Source organism: Genypterus blacodes, unplaced genomic scaffold (assembly GCF_046128005.1).
Source record: "Genypterus blacodes isolate CSIRO-AG114 ecotype Tasmania unplaced genomic scaffold, CSIRO-AGI_Gbla_v1 ptg000274l_1, whole genome shotgun sequence".
Lineage (NCBI taxonomy): Eukaryota > Metazoa > Chordata > Actinopteri > Ophidiiformes > Ophidiidae > Genypterus > Genypterus blacodes.
In genome coordinates this window covers 72,501-97,297 of record NW_027467065.1, presented here as the reverse complement: position 1 = coordinate 97,297, position 24,797 = coordinate 72,501, and the positions used below count along the sequence as shown (strand labels likewise).

The following is a 24,797-nucleotide window of genomic DNA, read 5'->3' as shown; positions in this document are numbered from 1 at the left end:
TTGGTTTGTGGAACAATGATATTCTGTAGATGAGGTTAACGTGGGGAAATGACTTTGTGCCACAGATGGATCACCCCAGTGCTGCTGATCATTGACTTCTATGAGAAAATGGCAGTCTCCTCCAAACGCAGAGCACAGATGAATAAGGTAGGAAGAAGATTATAATACTGTTCAGCTTTCAGTGTGCATAACATAAAGCCATCACATGCTTCATTTAGTTTAGCAAAGGTCTTCATGGGAACTCTGTTTACACAAATAATATAGCATTGTTGAGTTTATTAACCTGTTCTACTTTATCCTCTGTCTGCCTCCAGTACCTGCAGCCCAATGGTAATAACTGGAGATGGTTTGATGACCGCTCAGGTCGTTGGTGCAGTTACAACGCATCAAACAACAGCACCATTGACTCAGCCTGGAGGGCCGGGGAGAGCAGTGTTCGTTTCACAGCTGGACGCCGCAGATACACTGTGCAGTTTAACACCATGGTGCAGGTACGGACCAGGACTACACATTCTGCATCATTCCCAACTACCAGAGAATAAGACATGAACACAACAAGCTGTACTTCTCGTTTGAATATTAGTTTAACTTTGTATCCTTTTTCTTGCCTTGCAGGTGAATGAGGAGACAGGTAACAGGAGGCCGGTGATGCTAACTGTTCAGAGAGTGCCACGCATGCCCAAGACTGTCAAGGTGGGCAGCATGACGGATACAGAGAGAGAGGAGGGAGACAGAAACAAGACTGAGGAAACTCAGACCGACCTAGGTAATGGTGGCCAGCTTAGTTCAATAGTCAATCACTCAGCCTAGCTCTGCATAAAAAGGATCCACATGTTTACCATCACTAAGGTTGTGATGGTTTGGTTGTGTGTGTGTGTGTTTGTGTGCCAGCAGGATGATTGAATGGAGAACCGTCTTGTTTACTTTGTCCTCATTGTACTTATTTCCTCCTGTCCACCAGAATCTGGGACAGCAGTGGAGATGGCTGCACCCAAGGAAGAGTCCAGTCAGGTGAAGGACACTACCACCGCCCCACCACCCTCCCAGGAAGCAGACCCGTCTCCGACCTCTGACATCGTGGTGCAAGGCCTGAGCGAGGACATGACCACTGTCCTGATCCGAGCCTGTGTCAGTATGATCAGTGTTCCTGTGGACCCGGACACCCTCCACGCCACACTGCGTCTCTGTCTTCGCCTGACACGCACTCATCAATATGCAATGATGTTTGCTGAGCTGAAGAGCACTCGGATGATCCTGGGCCTGACTCAGGGCTCCGGCTTCAATGGCTTCACACCTCTGGTTACGCTGCTGTTCAGACACATCATAGAAGATCCAACCACCCTCAGACACACCATGGAGAAGGTTAGGGGCTATAATACTTTACATTTAGATCTCATTCTATCTGATTATAATGCCAGCTCTAGATGTGGGTTGTTGTGAGTCATCGGCTCCCATTTTAACTGCAAACTACAGTGTTCGAGCATTTGTCATCTGACTTGCTGATCCCTTAACAATGTCTTAAACAAACCTTGTCTTCAGGTGGTGAGATCGGCTGTGACGAGTGGTGCAGGGAGCACGACCTCAGGTGTGGTATCGGGCAGCCTTGGTTCTAGGGAGATCAACTATATCCTCCGCGTCCTCGGCCCTGCAGCCTGCCGAAACCCTGAGTGCTTTGCTGAAACCGCTAGCAACTGTGTCCGCATCGCCCTTCCTGCACCTCGTGGAGCCGGCACGGGTGAGGCCTGCAAATGTATTTGGGTTAGTTGTTGTAGTTGTGTTATGTCTCAGAACTGACCTCCTGTAATCCTTTATTTACAGCCTCTGATGATGAGTTTGAGAACCTACGCATTAAGGGACCCAATGCGGTCCAGTTGGTGAAGACGACTCCTCTGAAGCTGTCGGCCCTGCCTCCTATCCCTGACACCATCAAGGAGGTTATCTATGACATGCTCAACGCTTTGGCTGCCTACCACGCGCCTGAAGAACGTAAGACAGGTTGCTAAGGTTATTGCAGCAGTTTTAAGTGTGTTCACTAAGTGCATTTCAGCTAACTGTGTGTGTGTGTCTGTGGCACAGCCGAGCGTCCCGAGGAACGTGCTGTAGCGTTGCCCGGCGGTCAGGACCTGTGCCAAATCTTACAAGATGTTGGTGACGATGTTTACCAGCAGTACAGACTCACACGGCAAGGCAGCGACTTTGACTCTCAGTCTGCATTCCATATCAATGTGAGTTTGCTTTAATAATACTGCTGTCTCTGTAGCTGCTGTGTGTTGAAATCCCCTCATATTAAAGCTCTGTGTCTTCTCTTAGTCTCAAGTGTTTGCTACTGATGGAGGTGTTGCTGAGTCTTCCCAGTCTGGCACACCACAGGGAGAAGGTGAGAAGAAAGCTGATAACACCGCCTGTTTAAATGTCATTATTATTCAGGAACATCTGCTTTATCACATTCATGCACATGAACAGTACAATCTGTGAATTCATTCTGTGTTTCATTATCATCCATCCTTCAGCCTCAACACCTGAGGAAATGCGTGAAGAAAAGAAAGAGCAGGAAGGAGAGAAGAGTGCAAGCTCAGAGGAGAGTAAAGCAGCCAAGGCCAAGGCCAGCAAACCCCTGATGCCCACCTCCACCATCCTCAGACTTCTGGCTGAGCTGGTGCGCTCCTACGTGGGCATTGCCACACTAATCGCCTCCTACTGCTACACTGCCGGGCAGTCTGAGCTAATTAAAGAGGTATGTGTGCTTCAGCACCATCTTAGCAGCAATTCACAGCCCTGTGTTAACGCGGTTATGTTGTAATTATTGCACCAGCCCTGAGAAATGCTCCATATGCTCTGCATCACCGCCCTCATGCTTTCTCCTGACCCTTATTCAGTCTGAGAGGCATTCACACTGAAAATGTTTTTTAATTGCACGCACGGATTCACTTCATTTAATAGCCACAGAATAATGATGCTGGTCTAGTGTGCTAGTGGAAATTACAAGGAGACACTAAACACACTTGTTACCAAGCTTTGAAATTCTAATTGGCTGGATGTCCTTTTGTAATTATGACCTGTATTTATCTATGAACTGTCTTTTCACGTACGACTGCTCTGAATCTGTCTTACAGGACTGCAGCGTTCTGGCCTTTGTTCTGGATCATTTGCTGCCCCACACCCAGAATTCGGAGGACAAAGACACCCCAGCCCTGGCACGTCTTTTCCTAGCCAGCCTGGCAGCAGCCGGCACAGGCACGGATGCCCAGGTGGCCTTGGTCAATGAGGTGAAGGCTGCACTTAGCCGAGCACTGGCAATGGCAGAAGGTGCTGAAAAACACGCAAGGTAAACAATATGGCCCATTCTTCTGAGCTTACACTCACTGCTGTGATTGCTGCCATGGCAGCAGATAGATTGCCATCCTAGTGTTAACTCTATGATAGAGAAGTTGCAACAAGCTTTTGAATGATTGAAGTAATATGGTGGTGAAACATGTCACATGTTGATCAAAGCTATATCTATTATGAGGTCTTAGACATTACAAAGTCTCGTACTCACTCCCTTTGTCCCTCCATCTTCCAGGCTCCAGGCAGTGATGTGCATCATCAGCACCATCATGGAATCGTGTCCTTCCACCTCCAGCTTCTACAGCACAGCAGCAGCTAAAACTCAACACAACGGCATGAATAACATCATCCGGCTGTTTCTGAAGAAAGGATTGGTTAACGACCTGGCCCGCGTGCCTCACAGCTTGGATCTGTCCAGGTAAATGATTCCAACTGAACCGTCTCCACAGCAAAAGATCAGATCAAAGCAGTCATCTCTGTTCCCCTGTGTTGTGCTTACTAAAGCCAGATGACTCTTGTGTAGTTTGTACTGCTATTTCAGAAATCCTGGCAAAATACTGGCATATTATTCAACAGTGTTATAAATGTTCACACCATCTTCTGTTTGTGTGGTTTAGTCCCAACATGGCCAACACAGTGAATGCTGCTCTGAAGCCTTTGGAGACGCTTTCCCGTATTGTAAACCAGCCCAGCAGTCTGTTTGGGGGCAAGGGAGGCTCCAGTAAGAACAAAACCGAACACGACACTGTGGGCACTGCCAGAGACAGCAACAGCAACACTCAGGACCCAGGTAGCCACTCTTCATCCTGCTACACTCAGAGATCCGGTAACTCCAAATATGTCTGGTTCTGACGTGTGCCATCTGTTCCAGGAGAGTCTGGAGAGGCGGAGCCAGTGGAGGGCAGCCACAGGGTGCAGGGCACAGACAGCGACCTGATGGATGGAGAGACGGAGGGAGACACAGTGGTCATCGCTGGGCAGCCTGAAGTCCTCAGTACTCAGGCGATGCAGGTGAGCGTTGTGTTCCACCATGTCGCCTCATTAAAATGACCTTCGGGGTTGGAGACAGTATAAAGATCAAGAGAGATTCAGGTTTTCAGTAATCCTGAACAGAAGTAACTAAATGCTCAGCCAGTTTCTCCAAAGCCAATACTTGATAGAGCTAATGGAGATGCTCCCAAGGTCTCTGCTCGGGAGATGACATTTGTATTTCCTGTATTTCTAGGTGGAAAATGAATTGGTGGATCTGATTGATGAGCTTCTGGAGAGAGACGCTGGCACTGTCAACAGCACAATTATAGGTGAGTCCAGAGCCAAGGACTTCCTGCATTAATTTGTCTGCAAGAGGAAGGCGATGTGCAATCAGGGAAGACTTTCTGGTGTGTGTGTGTGTGTGTGTCTCACTCGCTGTCTGTGCTGTCGAATAGTGGGACGCAGCGGTGAGGATGAATCGCAAGAGGATGTGTTGATGGATGAGGCGCCCTCCAATATTAGCCAGGCCTCCACTCTCCAGGCAAACCGGGAAGGTGAGACAGGAACACAGGAGAGCCTCTGCTCACTCTGCGCACTCTGCTCACCCTGTTCACTCTGCTCACTCTGTTAACCACAGCGTCTCCACAGCTTTAAAGAGTGTCTTGTAAGGATTTTCTTTTCTTCCTCTCTGCCACCAGACTCCATGAATATCTTGGAGCCAGAGGATGAGGAGCACACACAGGAGGAAGATTCTAGTGGCAGTAATGATGATGAGGACAGCCAGGATGAAGAGGAGGAAGAGGAAGAGGAAGAAGAGGAGGACCAGGTATGAAGAATTGCTGTAATGAAGTTCAGGAAGAAAACCAGGTTTATTAGTTTTTCTGAGACTCACAGGTTCATCTTTTTCTCCAGGATGATGAAGAAGGAGATGAGGATGATGAGGATGAAGGTTCAGAGATGGAGTTGGATGAGGACTTCCCCGACATCAATGCTGCACCCCACATTCGCTTTGAAAGATTTGACAGGGACGACGACCTCATCATAGAGTTTGACAACATGTTCTCTAACAACGGTGAGCGACTTAAACACGACTCTGGTTTGTGCCTCAGCTGTCCTGCTCGCTCGCCTCCGCTCACTCCTTTTCCTGTTTCTCCTCCCGACAGCTGACATCCCTCCCTCCCCTGGCAACATTCCCAGCTCCCACCCGTTGATGGTGCGCCATGCTGACCATGGCTCCCTCACACTGGGTGCAGCAGGCACCAGCAGCCGTCTGGCACAGGGCATGGGTCGCAGCCAGCGGACTCTGCGTCAGCTCACTGCCAACAGCGGACACACCATCCATGTTCACTACCCTGGCAACCGCCAGCCCAACCCTCCGCTCATCCTGCAGAGGTGAGCATCTGCAATATGTGTGCTAGAGTAGATGTGTCACTGGTGTGTGTCATTATTCTGGTTAACATGGTTGTTCCTCCGCTTTAGGTTGTTGGGCCCGAGTGCTGCAGCAGACATCTTACAGCTGTCCAGCTCTCTGCCGTTGCAATCTCGCGGTCGTGCTCGTCTTCTGGTCGGAAATGAGGATGTGCATATCATCGCTCGTTCTGATGATGAATTGTTAGACGACTTCTTCCACGAGCAGAGCAGCACAGGAGGACAAGCAGGTAAGGATCGCCCACGGATGAGCATGTTTATGAATGTCTAGGGTTTCTTGTTTTGGTTTCAGTTTGAATTCTTCTGTTTCTTTGTCCCTGCAGGCACTCTCTCCAGTATCCCCACTGCCTTAACAAGATGGACAGATGAGTGTAAAGTGCTGGATGCTGAGAGTATGCATGACTGTGTTGCAGGTATGCTGGGTATTCTTTAAACTGAAAGCAGATTAACTTGACTGTGTGCTTTCAAAGGAGGTATTATATTAAATGCATCTATCTGCCTGCAGTGGTAAAGGTGCCGATCCTGCAGCACCTTGAGAGTCTGCGAGATGAGGAGTTGGAAGAGCGCAGGGAGAAACGAAGGAGGCAGCTGGCTGAGGAGGAGGAAGCTAAGCAGAATGAGAGGAGGGCTTCTGGAGCAGAAGAGGCCAGGGAACAGAGCCTGCAGGTCCGAAAATAGACTGGAAAGCAGGAGGAATCTTCAAGCAGAATTTGTTAGTGTTGTATATTATTTGCTGACTTTGAACTGTTTCCATGCTCACAGGGTTCAGGATTGGGTGCAGTGAACGGTGCAGAAAACACTGCAGGTACTGACATCATCTCTTTATTATTAAATCTAAATATTTAACTCCCTGACCTTCTGCCAGACATGCCCTCTGTGATGAGCAGCCAGAGGCCAGCAGCCAGCAGAGTGTGCTCTAGGATGAGGTAGTAGTTTGTATAGTTTTAGGATCACACCAGATCTGGGAGATAACTATACAGTCTACTGTCTTTCCTATGGCAACGCCCTAGCAGCCTGGAGCCTTCAACTACTGCAGTGGAGATCCAGGATCAGTTAGAATAATAATCTAAAGAAATGCTCTGAAGTTCATCACACTCATTGACATTACTCGCATTCTGTTTGTACTTGTCTTTATATTGTTTTATACTTGTGTTTATATTGCATTTTCCTGCAGACGGCTGTGTTGTGGTGAGGTAGTAAGTTGTGTTGTTGTTGGGGATGAGGATTGTTCGCCCCCTTTAGGAGATACAACTATACAACTTACTGCCTTCCTCAATGTTGGCCCATGACACTGAAACCTGCTCATACAAAGTGATCAACCACATGTCCAAGTACTGTTTATGTGTTTAAGTGTTAGCTGCTGCTTTGATGCTACCAACACAGCCAGGGAGTTGTTCACTGATTAGATTCATCTTTTGCAAATGTATGCAATTATATTTTCAAACCACCGAGCTTCATTTAAAGAAATCATTTGAATTTATTTCTGAAACTGAAATGAAAATTCTGATTTCTCTGTCAGATGACCAGGACTTGATCAAAAGCTTGTGTTCTTGCTCTCACATGTTTTCTCTCTGGCTGTTTCTTAGAGGGTGAGCAGGTTCAGGGTGGCTCAGTGTCATGTCTGGACCCACCCAGGGTATCGGAGGGCTTCCTCACCGCCCCTCCATCAGGAGAGGTTACTCCGACCACCCCTGCTCCTCACGAACAAGCCTTGGTCTCCCTGGAGACCGCAATCAGCCAGCAGGTCCACCAGCCGATCGCTGACCTGCTACTGGCCGAGTCGCACGCCAACTCGCTGGCTGCTCTGGCGGGGGCCGGCCTTCCATCCTTGTCGACCGCCGACAGGCCGAGCAGTGAAGTGGAGGCTTCTCAGATGGAGATGTCCCCGGGGCCCACAATCGGTGAGCGAGGCGGAGGTGGTGGTGGTGATGGAGGAGGAGGAGCGTTGGATGAAGGCAGGGAAGGTAGATTAACTTTGAAAACTCTTGTTGTACAGGCAGGCCAACAGTAAGGAGGCAGATTTATACCGGCCCTGATGTATTGGCCAGGCTGGCCTTTTTTAACTATAAGTTGTGGTCCATTTAAACTGAATGGATGAAGTTTCATTCCCCCAGGATTTTAGCTCTCGTATATTAAACAGAATGTCCCGCTCTGCTTTCTCTCAGCATCCCTCAGCCCAGACATTGTGGAGACTGCAGAGCCGGCGGTAGCAGTGTCGCAGCTAGAGGGGTCGCCCATGGATACCAGCAGCCCTGCCTCTGCCACACAAGAAGAAGCTGCTCCAATCCCGGCTCAGACTGTCCTCCTGTCTCAGGAGTTGTCTGGCAGCGGGGAAAGTGTGCTGGCAGACAGGCAGAGCGTCAGGCAGACTGACGCAGAGACAGGGTGAGCAGCAAGTCTGCACCTCAATGAATAAGAGGATAATAAAAGCATCTGTGGTGGTCAGACGTTGCCTATAATGATGATTTGAGCTTACTCATCTTGTTCTTTGTAGCTCCACTGCCGTTTCGTCTCCCGGGGAAACGATGCCCAGGAGTGACAGCGCTGACAGCCAGTCTCAGGCCATCCAGGAGGAGCCGCTCCCATCCACCAGCCACGACGAGGAGGACCCACTAGCAGGTCAGATTAAAACTTCAGTATCATATTTTCTCTTCAGTTTAAATGTTTTCTTTTATATTAATTTGATGTCTTCATCTCTGCAGGCATCAGTTTGCCAGAAGGTGTGGATCCCTCTTTCCTGGCAGCTCTTCCTGAGGACATCCGTAGAGAGGTCTTGCAAAATCAGCTGGGCATCAGACCCCCGTCCCGCCCTCCAGCAGCCACCACCCTGCCCACCGCCACTGCACCTGTGTTAGGGGGACCAGGGGTCACAGAAGTCAGCCCCGAGTTCCTGGCTGCCCTGCCACCTGCCATCCAGGAGGAAGTAAGCCTGCCTTACAGAAATGTCTTTAGCTGTTTAGCAGACACTTAAGCATGACTCAAGGTGTGTTCTTCAACCTAAACCTGTTCCTTCCTGTTCCAGGTCCTTGCCCAGCAGCGGGCCGAGCAGCAGCGCAGAGAGCTTTCTCAGCAGCCAACCCAGGGAGACACGCCTCTAGACCCCGTCACCTTCATCCAGACTCTGCCGTCAGAGCTTCGCCGTAGCGTCCTGGAGGACATGGAGGACAGCGTGCTGGCCGTCATGCCCCCAGATATCGCTGCTGAAGCGGCTGCATTGCGTAGGGAGCAGGAGGCGCGCCAGAGGCAGCTGATGCACGAGAGGCTGTTCGGCCATAGCTCGTCTTCGGCCTTATCGGCCATTTTGCGCTCTCCGGCCTTCACCAGTCGATTAGGAAGCAACCGGGGCGTCCAGTACACTCGACTGGCCGTGCAGAGAGGAGGAACTTTCCAGATGGGTGGAGGAACAAACCACAGCAGGTGAGAGGAGACGATCTACAATGTGTTTTTTTTTTCTGTGTATTTTATTTTTAATGTGTTGAAAGGAGGAGTGGTTTAAGTTCATGTCAGTGTCACTGTACTTCACTATCAAACAGCCCGATCTTGATAGCTGCTTTTGCACACCTGTTACACAGACAAGCAAGCATATCTCTGATCCTTTTCACGTTCCCCCAGGCCGTCCAGTTCCAGTGTGGACTCATTGCTGCGTCTGCGCGGTCGCCTGCTGCTGGACCACGAGGCCTTGTCCTGCCTGTTGGTGTTGCTGTTTGTGGACGAGCCCAAGCTGAACACCAGCCGTCTGCACCGCGTGCTCAGGAACCTTTGCTACCACTCACAGACACGTGGGTGGGTCATCCGCAGCTTGCTATCCATCCTCCAGCGCAGCAGTGAGAGCGAGGTGTGTGTGGAGAGCACTCGCTTGGAAGACTCGCGTGGCAAGAGAAGCACCCAGGGAGGCTGCGGAGCGAAAGGCTCGGCGCTCTCCTCTTCATCCTCCTCCTCCTCCTTAGAGCTGCTAAACAGGGTAGAGTCTCGCAGCTCCAGCCAACTTTCCTGGCTCTCCGTTTCTATGGATGCAGCCTTGGGGTGCCGGACAAACATTTTCCAGATTCAGCGAGTTTCTGGTAGGAAGCATGCTGACCGACACTCTGCAGGAGGCTCTGCAGGGTCTGGAACACTAGGGAGCGCTGTGTCAGGGGCGGCAGCAAGTGTTACGTGCTCTGGAGGCGGCGGCTCTACGGTCCACATTCATCCACAAGCTGCTCCTGTGGTCTGTCGACATGTATTAGACACACTCATCCAGTTAGCCAAGGTGAGGATCCACCTTCATGTTGATGTGCTTGAGTCTTTCACATTCCACGGTGTGACGCTGGTAAATGGACGCCCTTGTCTTTGTTTGTCTCTCCCTACAGGTGTTCCCTAGCCACTTCACCCAGCAGCGCTGTAAGGATCTGTCAGCCTCCTCCTCTGACCTGGACTCCCGTCTATGTTCAGCCGCTGCTGGAGTCGGTGGAGCCTCCAGGATAGTAGCTCTGACCCAGAGCAACCCCATCTCCAACTCCTCCACCCAGAACTCCTTCGGCTCCTCCGCTGCTACTCCTCAGTCTCTGGGAATATCCACCGACTTCTGGGACCTGCTGGTGAAGTTGGACAACATGAATGTGAGCCGCAAGGGCAAAGCTTCTATGAAGACAGTGCCTCTTGGGAGCAGCGCGGAGGCCGAGGGGGCTCAGTTCAGCTTAGAGACGTCTCCTCTAGGCCAGCTGATGAACATGCTGTCTCACCCCGTAATCCGACGGAGCTCCTTGCTCACCGAAAAGCTGCTGCGCCTGCTGTCGCTTATATCCATCGCCCTGCCCGACAACAAGGCCACAGAGGTGCCTGCTGGCCACCCGACGGCGCAGGCTGCCAACCCCAGCGCGGCTAACAGCTCAGGAGTCCCAGCCGTGGTCACAGCCCAGGGCTCCACCTCAGCCTTCCCTACCCAGGCCACTGCAGCGGTCCCAGCCGCCTCTCTAGGAACCACAGCCCAGGGCACATCCTCAGGAACAGGGCTCGCCGCCGCCCAGATGACATCATCCACTGCAATTTGTATACCCACATCCACTGGAACCTCCTCCACAGGTCAGCACAGCTTTACCCGTGGATGAATAGATGTCTGCTACTTTGCCATTTACTGTTTGATGGTGATTGATGACCTTCTGGTTGTTTGCTCAAACAGGGAAACAGAGGGGCTTTGTCTGCAGCACAGACAGCGACAACAAGATGGCCTCCTCAGGACTCACTGAGAAGCAGCTGCAGCTCTCTGTGGAGGTAAGGAGGAAGGGTTTTATAGGGCGAGTAACTGCTGGGCATCTCCTCATCATGAGTGTAAAATTATGGGGTTTGTTGCTGACTGGCTTAAGGTTAGGTTAGAACAGTGTATTAAGTCCTAACCTTTGGATCATAATGCATGACCTCTCCAAGCTGCATCTTCATTCTTTCTCTTTTATCCTCCCCCTCCTCACAAGGTGTTGACGTCTCACTCGTGTTCAGAGGAGGGTCTGGAGGATGCAGCCAACATCCTGCTGCAGCTCTCCAGAGGAGACGGCTCGACCAGAGACACTGTGCTCAGACTGCTGCTCAGCGGGGCCAGACACCTGGGATACACTCTCTGCAAACAGATCGGTCAGTGCCTGGAGGCTGTGCAGACGCCACTCTGTCATATGCGTGTTGAAGAAAACAATCTCTCATTATGCAACACTCCTCTGACTCTGTTCTCTTTCTCTCAGGCACATTGTTGGCTGAACTGAGAGAGTACAACCTGGAGCAGCAGAGACGAGCCCACGCCGACGCCCAGTCCCCCGACGGCCCTGGCGACGATTCCACCCTCTCAGGCCGACTCAAGGGCAAGATGACGAGCAGGTTAGCCTCCACTCTGGGCTTTACATCGCAGAAACTATGGTAGACAGATGATACCTAATCAAACTCTTGACGTTTATGCATGTAGGCCAGTTTTTTTACAACCAGTGACCTTGTGTCTTATGCCTACCTGCTGGTTGGCTCCCAGGTTTGACGGGTCAGAGAGCGTGGTGATCGTGGCGGCACAGAAGCGCACGCTCGGGGGTCGAGAGCTCCAGCTGCCCTGCATGAGTTCTCTAACCTCCAAGACCTCTACACAGAAGTTCTTCTTAAGAGTGCTGCAGGTCATCATCCAGCTCCGCGAGGACACCAGACGGGCCAACAAGAAAGCCAAGCAGACGGGCCGCTTAGGTGAGTCAGCCATGCTTACAGCAGCTTTAGGTGTGTGCAGATAAAAGCCTGAGTTACTGAGCGGCCATATTAATAATAAGACTAAGTGGTGATCCCTCATCCTCTCTGCTCTTGTCCTCCGACCCTCCCTCCCCAGGCTCCACCAGTCTGGGCTCAGCCAGTAGCATCCAGGCCGCCGTGCGTCAATTAGAGGCCGAGGCCGACGCCATCATCCAGATGGTGAGAGAAGGCCAGCGTGCACGCCGGCTCCAGCAGGCCCCCCCGCCCACCGCCTCCTCTACCCCCGCCGTTGTTGCTGCTGGATCCTCCGTGGCAAACCCCCATGCTCCCACTGGTGCTGCTCCCCCCGCTGGCACAGCTGCTGCTGCCGCTGCCACGGTTAGCATGGGCCACACTGACAGCAGCCATACTCTTACTCACACACAGGAGAGCCTCTTAGAGGAAGGGAAGCCTAAACAATATACACAGGGATCAGACATCTGATACTGACAGCGTTTCCTCTTTGTACTGTAGAAAAACAAAGTGCTTATGTGATTCAAACAAAGCTCTACAGATTAGTCACATGTCAACATCCTAAAGCAGCATTCAGCCAAACCTACAGGAGGCAGGTTGATGTTTATACTTAGTAACAGCATCCACACTCTGGTAAGGTAAACATTCACCGCCCCAATAGAAAGACAGATGTGCAGATAAACCCCTGGATTATTTCTGAAGGACTTGAGTCTTCTCCTGCTGCTGTTCTGTTGTGTTCTGATGGTGTGACTGTGCTGCCTGCTCCTGAGCCGTCCCATGATGCCCCGGCACTGGCTGACATGGCTTCATGCTTCTGGCGCTCCTTCCCTATTCCTCTCCTGTTCCTCTCCTCTCTTAGTGATCGTGGGAATGTGATGCATGCCAGATGATCAAAGCATATTAGTGGATATATGTTTAAATCTGTCCGGTTGTTCATGCTCTTTGCTTCTTTGGTGCTCTACAAATTGTAGTCTGAGGTGCAGTCCATGGCCGACGCCCAGGGAGCCCAGAGGGACGACATTCCCATGGATGTGGACCAGCCGTCCCCTCTGGACCAGGACCCCGCACCTCTAGGTAGACCTCAGCTACACATCAAGCAGCACCTGAACTTCACCAGCAGTCACTCAGCACACAGGCTCATGTTTCTATTGATTTTGTGTTTGTTTCAGATGAAGAAGGAAACAGCCAATCGGAGAACGAGGAGCGACTCCCTGATCTCCCCCTGCTCAGTGAGCAGCTCCTCCTGGACGAGCTGTGGGACATGCTGGGGGAGTGCCTGAAGGAGCTGGAGGAGTCCCATGATCAGCACGCCGTTCTGGGTAAGTGCAATCTGACCGCATTAAACCCGGCTCTCCATCTCATATTTGCTTGAGTGATGTGGAGTCTTAATCTAATCCTCCTTCTCCAGTTCTCCAGCCGGCTGTGGAGGCCTTCTTCCTCGTCCACGCCACGGAGCGCGAGAGCAAACCCCCAGTCAGAGACACTCGCGAGAGTCAGCTGGCTCACATTAAAGACGAGCCTCCACCTCTGTCTCCAGCGCCGCTCACACCGGCCACACCTTCCTCCTTAGACCCCTTCTTTTCCAGGGAGCCTTCCTCCATGCACATCTCTTCAAATCTGCCGCCAGACACCCAGAAGTTCCTCCGCTTTGCAGGTGAGTTGAGCAGACGGTTGTCTAAGCAGAGCAGTAACATTGTAAGTGTAAGACTAACAGATCTTTGTCCTCCTCCCCTCAGAAACTCATCGCACAGTGCTGAACCAGATCCTGCGTCAGTCCACCACTCACCTGGCTGACGGGCCCTTTGCAGTGCTGGTTGACTACATCCGCATCCTTGACTTTGATGTGAAGAGAAAGTAAGGGAGACGGTGTGAGCCTGGTCTCTGTCACAGTTATCGATTGATTACTAACCCGCCGCTCCTTCCTGCCCTCCAGGTACTTCCGCCAGGAGCTGGAGCGTCTGGATGAAGGCCTGAGGAAGGAGGACATGGCCGTGCATGTGAGGAGAGACCACGTGTTTGAGGACTCGTACAGGGAGCTGCACCGCAAGAGCCCAGAGGACATGAAGAACAGGCTGTAAGACCTTAGTGTCCCCTCGAGTCTCCTCTCTGCTCCTCAGCTCTGAATCTGAGTAACGAGCTCCTCCCTGCTCTTCTTCTTCTGCAGGTACATTGTGTTTGAAGGAGAGGAGGGCCAGGACGCCGGGGGCCTGCTGAGGGAGTGGTACATGATCATCTCCAGAGAGATGTTCAACCCCATGTACGCCTTGTTCCGCACCTCGCCGGGCGACCGCGTCACCTACACCATTAACCCTTCGTCCCACTGCAACCCAAACCACCTCAGCTACTTCAAGTTTGTGGGCCGCGTGGTGGCCAAGGCCGTCTACGATAACCGGTTACTGGAGTGCTACTTCACCCGCAGCTTCTACAAGCACATCCTGGGCAAGAGTGTCAGGTACTCAGGCAGAGAACCCAATGTTTCTGAGACACAATCAGACTTAAAAGGAACAAATGAAGGCTCCTTCAGATGAAAAGCCTTTTAACAACTTTGCCTTAGTCACATTCTCAGCATTACTACATGATTTGTGTGTTTGATTCCCAGGTATACGGACATGGAGAGCGAGGACTACCCCTTCTTCCAGGGTCTGGTGTACTTGTTGGAGAATGACGTGTCCACGCTGGGCTATGAGCTGACGTTCAGCACCGAGGTTTGGGCTCTGCTCTCTTATCTTGCTCATTAGCTTCAAGTGGAAAATTGATTCGCGTGCTCCATCCTCTTTAAATGTTGATGCTGAAATTGGGACTCGGGGCTGTGAACCTCATCTGCTTACTGTTCGAGTCTGTCACCAAAGTAACAGTGCTCAAAAAGAGTCATTTTGAATCTAACGGTCTTAAGACCATGACAAACAGCACAGAAATCCTGTCTTCATTTGATGTGTGTTTGTGTGTGTGTAGGTCCAAGAGTTTGGAGTGTGTGAAGTGCGAGACCTCAAGCCCAACGGAGCCAACATCATCGTCACAGAGGAGAACAAGAAGGAATACGTGCACCTGGTCTGCCAGATGAAGATGACAGGTGAGATCATGCTTACTTCACTTGACTGAGATGTAAATGTTGTTGCACGCCAGCTGATCACGGAGAGAAGAGATACTAAGTATACAATCAGGCACTAGGTGGCAGCACTGTGTGAGAGATGGAGACGCTCAACAAGCTGCAGCCACACATAAGAGTTAAAACAGCCGAGTGACTCAACCTGACCCACATGATGCTCAGTGGGTCAGCCTGTGGTCCTGGTATCAAATATTGAAGACCTGAGCCGTGTTATGATCAGGCTCATTACCTTCAGTCACATCCATACTGCAGTCCTACTTGGGGAAACCACTGGCAGCAAATGAAAAGTCCTGGAGTGACCGCTCGTGTTTGTTCTCTAGGTGCAATCCGCAAGCAGCTGGCAGCGTTCCTGGAGGGCTTCTATGAGATCATCCCCAAGAGGCTGATCTCCATCTTCACCGAGCAGGAGCTGGAGCTGCTCATCTCCGGCCTGCCCACCATCGACATCGACGACCTGAAGGCAAACACAGAATATCACAAGTACCAGTCCAGCTCCATCCAGGTACAGATGAGGACACACACGCACACACACACTCATATCTACCTCCTTCAGCATGGATGTGAGACAGAAACTAACTGTCTCTCCCTTCTCCTCCAGATCCAGTGGTTCTGGCGGGCCTTGCGCTCCTTTGACCAGGCGGACCGAGCCAAGTTCCTCCAGTTTGTCACCGGCACATCCAAAGTGCCCCTGCAGGGTTTCGCCGCTCTGGAGGGCATGAACGGCATCCAGAAGTTCCAGATTCACCGGGACGACCGCTCCACTGACCGGCTGCCATCTGCTCATACATGGTAAACACACACACACACACACACACACACGCTGGATTACATCACACCTGGCCTGAGTGGAGCTGCTCTCCTAGATGAAAGGTGTCTCTAACATGCCCTCTCTCTCTCTCTCTCCTTCTCCCCTCCAGCTTTAACCAGCTGGACCTCCCAGCCTATGAGAGCTATGAGAAGCTGAGACACATGCTGCTGTTGGCCATTCAGGAATGCTCGGAGGGATTCGGACTGGCTTAAACATTGAAACTTCTAACACACAGACATGCATACACTTGATTTAGACTTGCCTACTCCTGACACTTTCACACAGATAACCCTTTGATCGCACGCACGCACACACACAGTTCACCATCATAGACATTACTGGATTTCTTATTGAATGGCCTAGACTTACTGGTTTCTAATCCATATACAAACCGTTAAAGCCAGCGAGTGAAGCGAAACCCATTTACATGACGTACTACACAGAGAGCCTCATGCTGACGCAGTCGTGTCTCCCTTCCCAACTTAATGGCAAAAGCAGCGGATTCAGAGGATAAACACATGGACTAATATAAGAGATGTTCTCTCCATTTAGTTTGATTTCTCTGTACAAAAGGTTTGGGAGTTTATTATGTTTAATCTTTTTTGTTCTCTGGCTGTGTAAAAAGAAAAAAGAGAATGTTGTGTTTGAACAGGATGGTTATAAAACCTTTGGGGAAAAAATGTCGGGTGTTTCTTGTTGCAAATTTGTGACCTCAGAAAGACAGCGGGACCTTTTTATGGGTGCGGGGTGGGCGGGGCGTGGGGAGGGAGGGGGCGGGGTCTATGAAGGAGCGGAGAAGGGTTTGGAGATTCACAAAAATGCACTTTTCAAAAGTTTTGTGGCATTTTGAAGGAAGGATGGTACAGAAGTGAAGAGGGGAATCTGAAGGAGAGCGACATTAACCCTTAAGTTCTAGAGTATTTTTGGCGATTCAAGCGCTGATCCAGCCTGGAGCCTTTGAATCAGAGTGGATAACGACATGAATAAATGCATAAACGTGCCTCCATTGTGTCTTTGAACAGTGTTTGAACAATCACAGTAAACAGATGACGTCACTTTAGGTGTCATCAACTAAAGCGCAGCTGCTTGTTGCATTCAGGTTCAGATCTCATTTTGGAGTATTGGGATTGTAGGAGTGACGTTCGGAAATCGATCGTATCGGTTTGCGTTCACATTGATCAGCAGTGATCACACCGGCGCCTCGTCCCGTCTCTCCCTCCTGACGGTGACCCGCTGTGTCCTCCAGACTCGCACGTTTGTGTCTCCGCCGTCTGTCCGCAGCAGCTTGAATCACCCGAGATGACTTTGAACCCGCCGACGTGGACACTGTTGCCATGGTGAGTAATGGTGTCTGTGCGTGTGTGTAAGTAGAAGCCGTGGTCTTCGTTTCTGTCTCACCAAATGGAACTTAAGAACGTTTCAAGGCATTTAAAAGCAACAACGTCATGGTGTCTGTCCCCAGTTGTCTCCTCGCGCTCGCGCCGTCACGTGTCCTCGTCCTGTCCGTGTCCATCTTGTTCCTGTTCCTCTGTTCAAGTACAACTAATCCAGCACGAACATCGAGTCTCTGCTCCTTTGTAGCTTCTGTGCCCCATCACACACACACACACACACTGAAGGACACACACCAGTTGCGGAATCGGAGCAGCATCCATGTCTGATTGTGTGTGATGAGGCGTGATAGATGACATTACGGTGCTGTCACGCAGGGCTTTAGACCCCCAGGATTTAGATCAACCAGACTTGCCTGCGTGTGTGTGTGTGTGTTCTATGCTGCGAATTTTCCTGGCAAGCATTTGTATAAAACACTTCTTTACAAATGGGTTCAGGGATTTTCCGTTTCCTGTTTACTTTGAGATAATTAGCGCGGTCACTCTGGCTGAGTGTCGCTCTGGAGCGGTGAAGCTGAGATGTTTCTGCTGCAGCTCAGTGAGTCTAACCTCGGTGCAGCCTCCCCGCCCCGCCGCTAGGGGGAGATCATTAGACTGAGCCGTGAACAAGATGTCCTCACTCAGGTCCGCTCCGTGTCTCTGCACTTGGATTCCAGCAAAGTCACGGGAGCCTCCGGTGCCTTCACACTCCAGCCTCAGCCCTGCTTTGGGTTTGACAGGTGTGAGAATCAGAATGACCTGAGAGGAGCCGCGGCTGCCTCCAGTGTGACAGATTCATCAGCTGTCCCCCCACCTCAGCTGTTAGGAGGAGGAGGAGGAGAAAGAGGAGGAATGAATAAGCAGTGGGCCTCTTAAATGAGGCACCAGCTCCAGCCAGAGATCCAAGATGTTTGTCAGCTACATAAAATAATGAAAACTCCCCGGCAGTAAAGGTTCATCAGTGTTAGTGATTCCTCCTCTATCAGTGCTGCTGGAGCTGAGGAGGAAATGAAGGCTGGTGCACTTCATGAATAATGAGTGGTGTCTGTGTGTGTGTGTGTGTGTGTGTGTGTGTGTGTGTGAGCCAGAGAGCTCTCAGCCTAATACATTTTACTGCTGCTGTCCTCAGTGTCTCTGGAATAAATCACAACATTACAGCCCTCACAGAGGAAAATCATAAAAGGCTTCTTAAGCACAGTGCCAACGTGGGCAGAGGGACAGAATCAGTTCATTAGAGTAATTGGCTTAATATTGCTGATTGGCTGGAGAGATATTTATACTGGGGGACAGATTAACCCTTTGTGAGCAAAGTGCGCCTTGGCACTTTCTCATCCAAAGCACTTGGGAGGGAATACTTTAGATTGAGACGGCTCAAACTGTGGTAAGGGGTACCACCTGTGGTACGTGGAGAGAGGGGATGAGGAAGTGTGCCACCTCTGCATCTCCTGGTCTGGAGGACTGGACTGGGACTCTGGTGGAGAGCTCAAACAGAGTGTTGACACGTCATTTCCATAGCATGTAAATGTGGGGAGAAACCGGTGAGCTGTGATCTATTTACAACGTGTAAGCACAACACTACACCACTTTTAAGGCGGAGCACAGTATGATCATGGCTGTAGTTTGAAATGTAGAGTAAACAAGCCTTTGCCTAATCAGACGTGAGATGCTGAGATATTCTAGCTCCAGAGCCCTGAGCTGCACTGCAGATGAAGGAGAAGCCTCAGACGCCTCAGACGCCTCAGACGGCAGGAAGTCGATGTGACAGCTGTGTGACGGGATCGGGCGGGTGTTATCTGCTGTGCTGAGGCTGTCATCACCTCCTGATTAGGGCTGCTGCCTCTGCTCTGCCTGTGAGGATGAGGAGCAGGGGCAGGGGGGGGGTGAAGAAGACGAAAATGACTGTCGGCCTCCTCTCAACCCTGAGAGCCGGCCGGGCCGCCGCCTCGTCAACCGGGAACATGGGAACACGCGCTCTGCTGATTTGTTTGTGCATTTGGGTGGGTTGTGTCCTTGAGGGTGCAAGTGGACGGTTCGTTGGGAACGCTGGGCTCAGGTGGACACACACACACACACACACACACACAGCAAATAAATACAGGAACAAGCCCCGAGATGTCAGTGATCCAAACAGAAATGACAGTGTGCCAGCTGTAAAGGTCACAGTCTGGATTCCATCGGTGCTTGGGAGGATCCATGGTGATGACCCAGCTCCCACCCCTTCACACACACACACACACACACACACACACATACACACCGGACCTCAGGGGCACAGCAGCGGGCACCTGGTGGCATTTTAAAGGAAGCAGCTCCATGCGTTAAGAGCAGCAGGTTCTTCTCCTGGACTCCATACAGGAGTGATGTCATCCCCTGAAATAGAGGAGGCGAGCTCCTAGATTGGAAACTGCAATGGAAATGTGTGCATTTGAAATAGATTTCCATCTCCTAACATTGTTTTATGGCTCCTCCATTACCTGAGCATTAGACACTGTGAGCCACAAGATAATTCAAATCCTTTACAATGCATTACATCACAGAGAGGAGCACAGAATGGCACTTCACTCCTAAAAGTGGGCTGAAATCTGGCTCACTATTTAGCAAATGATATGCAAAACCACACTTTGAATATGAATGATGGAAATTCGAGAACACACAAGTTGCAAACTCACTTCCTTCAGTCCGTCCTCCCGTCCTCCCGCCCGCCCGCCCGCCCGCCCCGCCCGCCCGCCCGCCCTTATTGTGAAGCCAGCAGCCGATCCGCAACGGTGATCTAACCTTTGGCAGGCGGCGCTGATTCATAGCTCTTTACATGCAATTACCAGGCCGCGGCCCGGCTCCTGTCAGGCCGCCGGACCTCCGAGCTGGAAACAGAATCACACTCATTTCCCTTCAATTTGTGAGTGATTAACGTGGGCTCAGATGGCCGCCTGACCCTCTGGCCCCCTAATGACGCTAACCCGATCAATGGACCACCCGGCGCAGACCGCATCAGCAGAGAATTAGAGAAGCAGCCTCGCTCTTCACCCGCCGCTCCTTTGTCTCATCTTCGCTTTGTTATCTGCGTCTCTGTGAAACTCACACACACACATCCTCGCTGCTTTCTTCTGACGCCGTTGACTTATTTTCGCCTGACACACACACACACACACACACAAACACACACACACACACACACACACACAGACGCTCTAAAGTGAGGAAGTGAGATGATCTAACACCATCCTGCCTCATTATTTAGCTCACAGTGACAGTGTGCTTTCTTCTTCTGCTGCTTTTATCCAGCAGCTCTGCGTCTCTGTGTTAACGTCTGTCTGCTGCTGCTGGAAACAAACTAACAACTCGACTCCAACACAAGAGACAAGGCTTCTGTGTTAGACCTCTGACATCACAGGGGTTACTTCCTGTTTGTGCTTCAACCAGAAGTGAGGAAGAAGAGGAAGAAAGCTTTGTGATGTCATAGAGGTGATTCTGCATGGAGAGGAAGTCATTAACTAATGGCTCCAATCTGTTGTCTGGATTAATTAATATTTGATGTGATCCTGTCCTGCAGGCTCTCGTCTCCGCCCCCCCGCCCCTCGTCTGTCCCCTCGTCCGTCCCCTCGTCCGTCCCCTCGTCCCTCTAATCGTCTGCACTCACGCTGCAGCCATTTACCTTATTGCCTCCGTCCTGCTGCTTTTAAAGCTGATGGAATTCTGCCTCTGTCTTTTGCTGACTTCGTCTCTTTTTCCTGCAACTCCTGTCCTCAAGTTCTTCATTCACAGCCTTCCTCTCTCCCTCCCCCTCCTCCTCCTCTCTCCCCCCTCCTCCTCCTCCTCCTCCTCATATATCATTCCATCGGCTGACTCACAGTGAAGCGAGGAAAATAAGTCGAGTCGAGTGCTTTCCTGAGAGCATGTAAGACGTCTCACTGATGATGTTAAGGAGTCTGAGCCTGTGTGTGTGTGTGTGTGTGTGTGTGTGTGTGTGTGTGTGTGTGTGTGTGTGTAAGAACCAGGAGGGTGGATTCATTCCGGCTCTGGTTGTTTTTAACATGAAACTCCTGCTGATGTTGAAGAGAAACAATCAGAAAGAGACACGAGAGACGTCGTCTGCATTGATCGGTCTGATTGAGACCAACCAGGAAACACCTCCTGAATATTACACTGTTTGTTTGCTTTAAACAGGAAGTGCAAACAACCTTTCCCTGTCCCGATGTACAGTACAGTACGTCTTAATGAAGTGACGTCTCTCCTCATCGTCTCCGCCCCACGCTTCCCTCTGGTCTCCCTCTTTTTTTGTCTCCCATTCTGCTCTCCAGACTTTTGGCCCGTCTGAAGATAACAGTTGAGCTTTGAGTCATTAATCATGATTGCAGAGCTCCAGTCTCTCTGCCGCCGCCGCCGCCGCCGCCTCCTTCGCCTGCTTTTGTCCACCACGTGCCTGGCAGATCCTGGGACGCCAACGGCAGATGGGCACGCTGGCACCGTCCGATTGGAGAGGAACAAAGGAGGGAGAGAGAAGAGAGAGAGGGGAAGAGCAGAGAGAGAAGAGATGAGAGAGAAGAAGAGAGAGAGAGAGAGATTGTTTCCTCTCTGACCCCCTTTCCTTTCCTCTCCTTTCCTCTCCTCTCCTTTCCTTTCCTCTTCTTTCCTCTCTCGTGTCGTCTTCAGCTCACACTCCTCCTGTAAGCAGCTGGTAGTTGCCGTGGCGTTCTGCTTCTTTTCACGCTGACATGTTACCCTCTAGCAGCGTTGTTATGCAGTCACAACACCGCATGACGATCTGAGGATTACACAGCTTCACACACAATCACAGTGAAATCACGGCAGCTCTTCATCAGTGCAGCTCTTCATCAGTGCAGCTCTTCATCCTCTGCAGGCCCACAGACGCTGAGAAGACACGCCTATAATTTCTGACATTCTTATTCTTATTAATCCTGAACCCTCAGTCAGTCAGGAGACGCCTCTCAAAGACGTCCTTATATGCCAGAGTGAAGACTTTTGATTAAATTATTGACTTTATTGAGCAAACGGCCACAAATCAATAAATGAGTAAATCAGTCATTCGATGTACAGCAGATAATGTTCATGTCTGTGATCTATTTATGTTATTTCCATAGATTGTAATTTCTATCTCTTCAGCCCTGTGAGTAACTAGACCTGTATTAGAGTGAGGAAGAGGAGGGAGATCTTCTTCATCTCGTCCTCCTGTTTGCACTTGAAGGCAGAGACGTGATGAAGGACCACAGGCTGTGAGCTTTACGTTACATGGACCTTATGTTGAGCCACGAGAGGAGCGTCTGCTATTGGTGTGTGTGTGTGTGTGTGAGCGCAGGGAGGGAGAGCGCGGACGGAGAGGTGAAGAGAGGGAGAGAGAAGGAGGGATCAGAGGAGGAGGGAGAGAGAGTCAGAGAAGAGGGGTGATGTCACCTCCAACAGGCAACCAATGAGAGTCAGGGAGGCAGAGAGAGAGAGGGAGAGAGAGAGAGAGAGAGCAGCGGAGAGAGAGAGAGAGAGGGAGAGGGTGTGTTTTTCTATCACTGCAGTATCAGCACAGAGGGAAAGGGGCACAATCAGTTTTATAGAGGAGGAGAGGAAGAAAAGGCACAAATAGACGAGGAGGAGGAGGGAGAGAAAGAAGAAGAAGAAGAAAAACCAAAGAGAAGGACGCAAAGGACGCAAAGGAGTTACCGGAGGAAAAGGAGCAGGAGCATCCATCCCGGTAAGAGAGGAGCGGTGTGTGTGTGTGTGTGTGTGTGTAGGGATGAGAGGGGGCAGAGAGAGAGAGAGGAGAGGGGGGGAAGATTAATCAGGACGTGAAGGTGGATCAGTGTGGACTCACACCTTTGACACGCCTCAAAAATCACTTTTAATCGTTTCTTACATCAAACCTGATCCGTAGATTTCATTGATTTTCATCCAACGAGGTCGAGTGGAAAAACTGGGTTCTACTACGATATTAGATTTTGAGAAATTAAAGAATAACTGATCGTCTTATTAAAATAACAATTATGCTTCTGTTCTCTGAGGGCGTTTTGTTTTAAATTACTTTTCCAAATTTTTAAATTCCAGCTGTGTGTGATGTGTGTGTGTGTGTGTGTGAAACGTGTTGATCGGCTTCACTTTCAGAGGAGATCTAACATTTATTCCTTCAGTGCAGCAGCACCATGCAACAGGGTCTCACATTAATATTGAAGCCGCCGCATTGCCTCACACACATACACACACGCACACACACACGCACACACACACACACTGAGCCTGATGGAGAGTAATACCTCCAACAAGATGAATTACCACTAAATATCTGACCGTGCTGCTTGTTGATCACATGTGTTGGTATTGATGATTGTGAATCCCGTTGGAGCTTCTTCTTCTTCTTCTTCATCTTCTTCTTCATCACCTCTCTCTACTACAGAAGCATCAGAAGCTCTGGGTTTCATTTCTGTACCGAAGATGAAATTCCTGTCTGCACTTCTTTACATTATTCTCTGTGAAAATGTGTTAAATTCCCTCCAGCCTAGCTTCCTAATATGCTTCCTTAATATGCCTCCTTATTGCCTCTGCTCCTCCCCTCCCCCTCTGCTCACGGCTAAGTGGCTTAATGTTGTTTAGTGTATAGCTCATGATGTTCAGTGAGCTGCTGTGATAGTCGCTGATGCTCGGCTCTCTGTGTGTGTGTGTGTGTGTGTAACCTTAAACTGAGCCTGGGAGAGGAGGCAAGGAAGCCGGGAGGGAAGAAGGGGGACTTGGGAGGAGGAGGAGAGATGCAGGTATCAACAGGAGGCAGAGAGAGTGAGAGCGAGTGAGAGAGCGAGCGAGCGAGAGAGAGGGAGGGAGGGGGAGGAGGATAAGGGTGGGGCAGCGGGTGGCCTGTGCAGACTGAAGAGGTGTGCCTGAGAAAAGGAGGCGCTCACCTGGCAGCGTGCCAGCCTCACCGCCCACTGCTGCCTGTATCACATCTGTGCCACCTGCAGCATGAGACACGACGCTCCACTGGCTGTGTGGCGATGACGACAGAGCCGGGAGCTGCAGCTGGAGGCTGGAGGGCTCTCGTCCGTGGGTTGTGTGTGCTTGTTTGCTGTTTCTGAGCAGCTGTGTGTGCGTATGTGTGTGTGTGTGTGTGTGTGCGTGTGTCAGTGCTGTATACTGGAGTGAACCTGCTCCTCTCTCTCCCTCCATGCCTGAGTAGCCTGCAGCTCGTCCCAGGTGAACCGTCTCCTGGCACTGCTAGAGGAGGAGGAGGGGAAGGGACGGACGCTCTCCTCACAATGACTTGTTAGCATCTGTACGACATCATAAACACACTGCAACGCTAACACACACACACACACACACAATAGATCAAGATAGAGCCGCTGAAGAATGTGTATGTGTGTGTGTGTGTGTGTGGCACAAATGCTCCAGAGAGCAGCTGCTGGTCCTATTATCATACTGTTTAATGCAGAGGCTTTGTATGGCAGGTGTGTGTGTCCGTGCTGGACCGTGTGTGTGTGTGTGTGTGTGTGTGTGTGTGTGATTACGCTACAGTGTGGCGCAGAACCTAATCTCCCCTCTGACGGAGGAGCTGCTTAATTGAGCCGTTCCATCAGAGTGATGGATGGGA

General features: G+C 50.8%; 2 protein-coding genes across 24 annotated transcripts in view; both read left to right on the top strand.

The window, feature by feature from the left end:
• The window catches only part of huwe1 (HECT, UBA and WWE domain containing E3 ubiquitin protein ligase 1), a 32,553-nt gene extending 16,104 nt beyond the window's left edge, over positions 1–16,449 (top strand). For 17 of the 23 annotated variants that reach the window (XM_076171860.1, XM_076171854.1, XM_076171851.1 and 14 more), the window contains 45 exons: positions 66–147; positions 315–491; positions 616–766; positions 962–1,362; positions 1,540–1,735; positions 1,819–1,986; positions 2,077–2,225; positions 2,311–2,377; positions 2,511–2,734; positions 3,114–3,325; positions 3,563–3,745; positions 3,945–4,117; positions 4,199–4,338; positions 4,553–4,628; positions 4,755–4,853; positions 4,998–5,125; positions 5,212–5,371; positions 5,463–5,691; positions 5,779–5,957; positions 6,051–6,140; positions 6,233–6,393; positions 6,490–6,532; positions 7,314–7,691; positions 7,893–8,112; positions 8,222–8,346; positions 8,430–8,650; positions 8,750–9,144; positions 9,340–9,976; positions 10,077–10,788; positions 10,886–10,977; positions 11,175–11,331; positions 11,436–11,607; positions 11,714–11,916; positions 12,053–12,294; positions 12,900–13,002; positions 13,098–13,247; positions 13,337–13,582; positions 13,665–13,782; positions 13,862–14,002; positions 14,093–14,380; positions 14,528–14,633; positions 14,881–14,998; positions 15,355–15,536; positions 15,633–15,823; positions 15,952–16,449. In XM_076171860.1, coding sequence (XP_076027975.1) covers positions 66–147; positions 315–491; positions 616–766; positions 962–1,362; positions 1,540–1,735; positions 1,819–1,986; positions 2,077–2,225; positions 2,311–2,377; positions 2,511–2,734; positions 3,114–3,325; positions 3,563–3,745; positions 3,945–4,117; positions 4,199–4,338; positions 4,553–4,628; positions 4,755–4,853; positions 4,998–5,125; positions 5,212–5,371; positions 5,463–5,691; positions 5,779–5,957; positions 6,051–6,140; positions 6,233–6,393; positions 6,490–6,532; positions 7,314–7,691; positions 7,893–8,112; positions 8,222–8,346; positions 8,430–8,650; positions 8,750–9,144; positions 9,340–9,976; positions 10,077–10,788; positions 10,886–10,977; positions 11,175–11,331; positions 11,436–11,607; positions 11,714–11,916; positions 12,053–12,294; positions 12,900–13,002; positions 13,098–13,247; positions 13,337–13,582; positions 13,665–13,782; positions 13,862–14,002; positions 14,093–14,380; positions 14,528–14,633; positions 14,881–14,998; positions 15,355–15,536; positions 15,633–15,823; positions 15,952–16,054 — 8,788 coding nt within the window. In that variant the 3' untranslated portion in view covers positions 16,055–16,449. The remainder of the gene's footprint in view (positions 1–65; positions 148–314; positions 492–615; positions 767–961; positions 1,363–1,539; positions 1,736–1,818; positions 1,987–2,076; positions 2,226–2,310; positions 2,378–2,510; positions 2,735–3,113; positions 3,326–3,562; positions 3,746–3,944; positions 4,118–4,198; positions 4,339–4,552; positions 4,629–4,754; positions 4,854–4,997; positions 5,126–5,211; positions 5,372–5,462; positions 5,692–5,778; positions 5,958–6,050; positions 6,141–6,232; positions 6,394–6,489; positions 6,533–7,313; positions 7,692–7,892; positions 8,113–8,221; positions 8,347–8,429; positions 8,651–8,749; positions 9,145–9,339; positions 9,977–10,076; positions 10,789–10,885; positions 10,978–11,174; positions 11,332–11,435; positions 11,608–11,713; positions 11,917–12,052; positions 12,295–12,899; positions 13,003–13,097; positions 13,248–13,336; positions 13,583–13,664; positions 13,783–13,861; positions 14,003–14,092; positions 14,381–14,527; positions 14,634–14,880; positions 14,999–15,354; positions 15,537–15,632; positions 15,824–15,951) is intronic. The other 6 variants (XM_076171865.1, XM_076171862.1, XM_076171864.1 and 3 more) reach the window with 4 other exon arrangements.
• A 6,203-nt stretch (positions 16,450–22,652) lies between these two features.
• The window catches only part of l1cama (L1 cell adhesion molecule, paralog a), a 36,980-nt gene continuing 34,835 nt past the window's right edge, over positions 22,653–24,797 (top strand). Inside the window, exon 1 of the mRNA XM_076171866.1 lies at positions 22,653–22,913. The gene's annotated coding sequence lies outside the window, so the exon portion shown is untranslated. The remainder of the gene's footprint in view (positions 22,914–24,797) is intronic.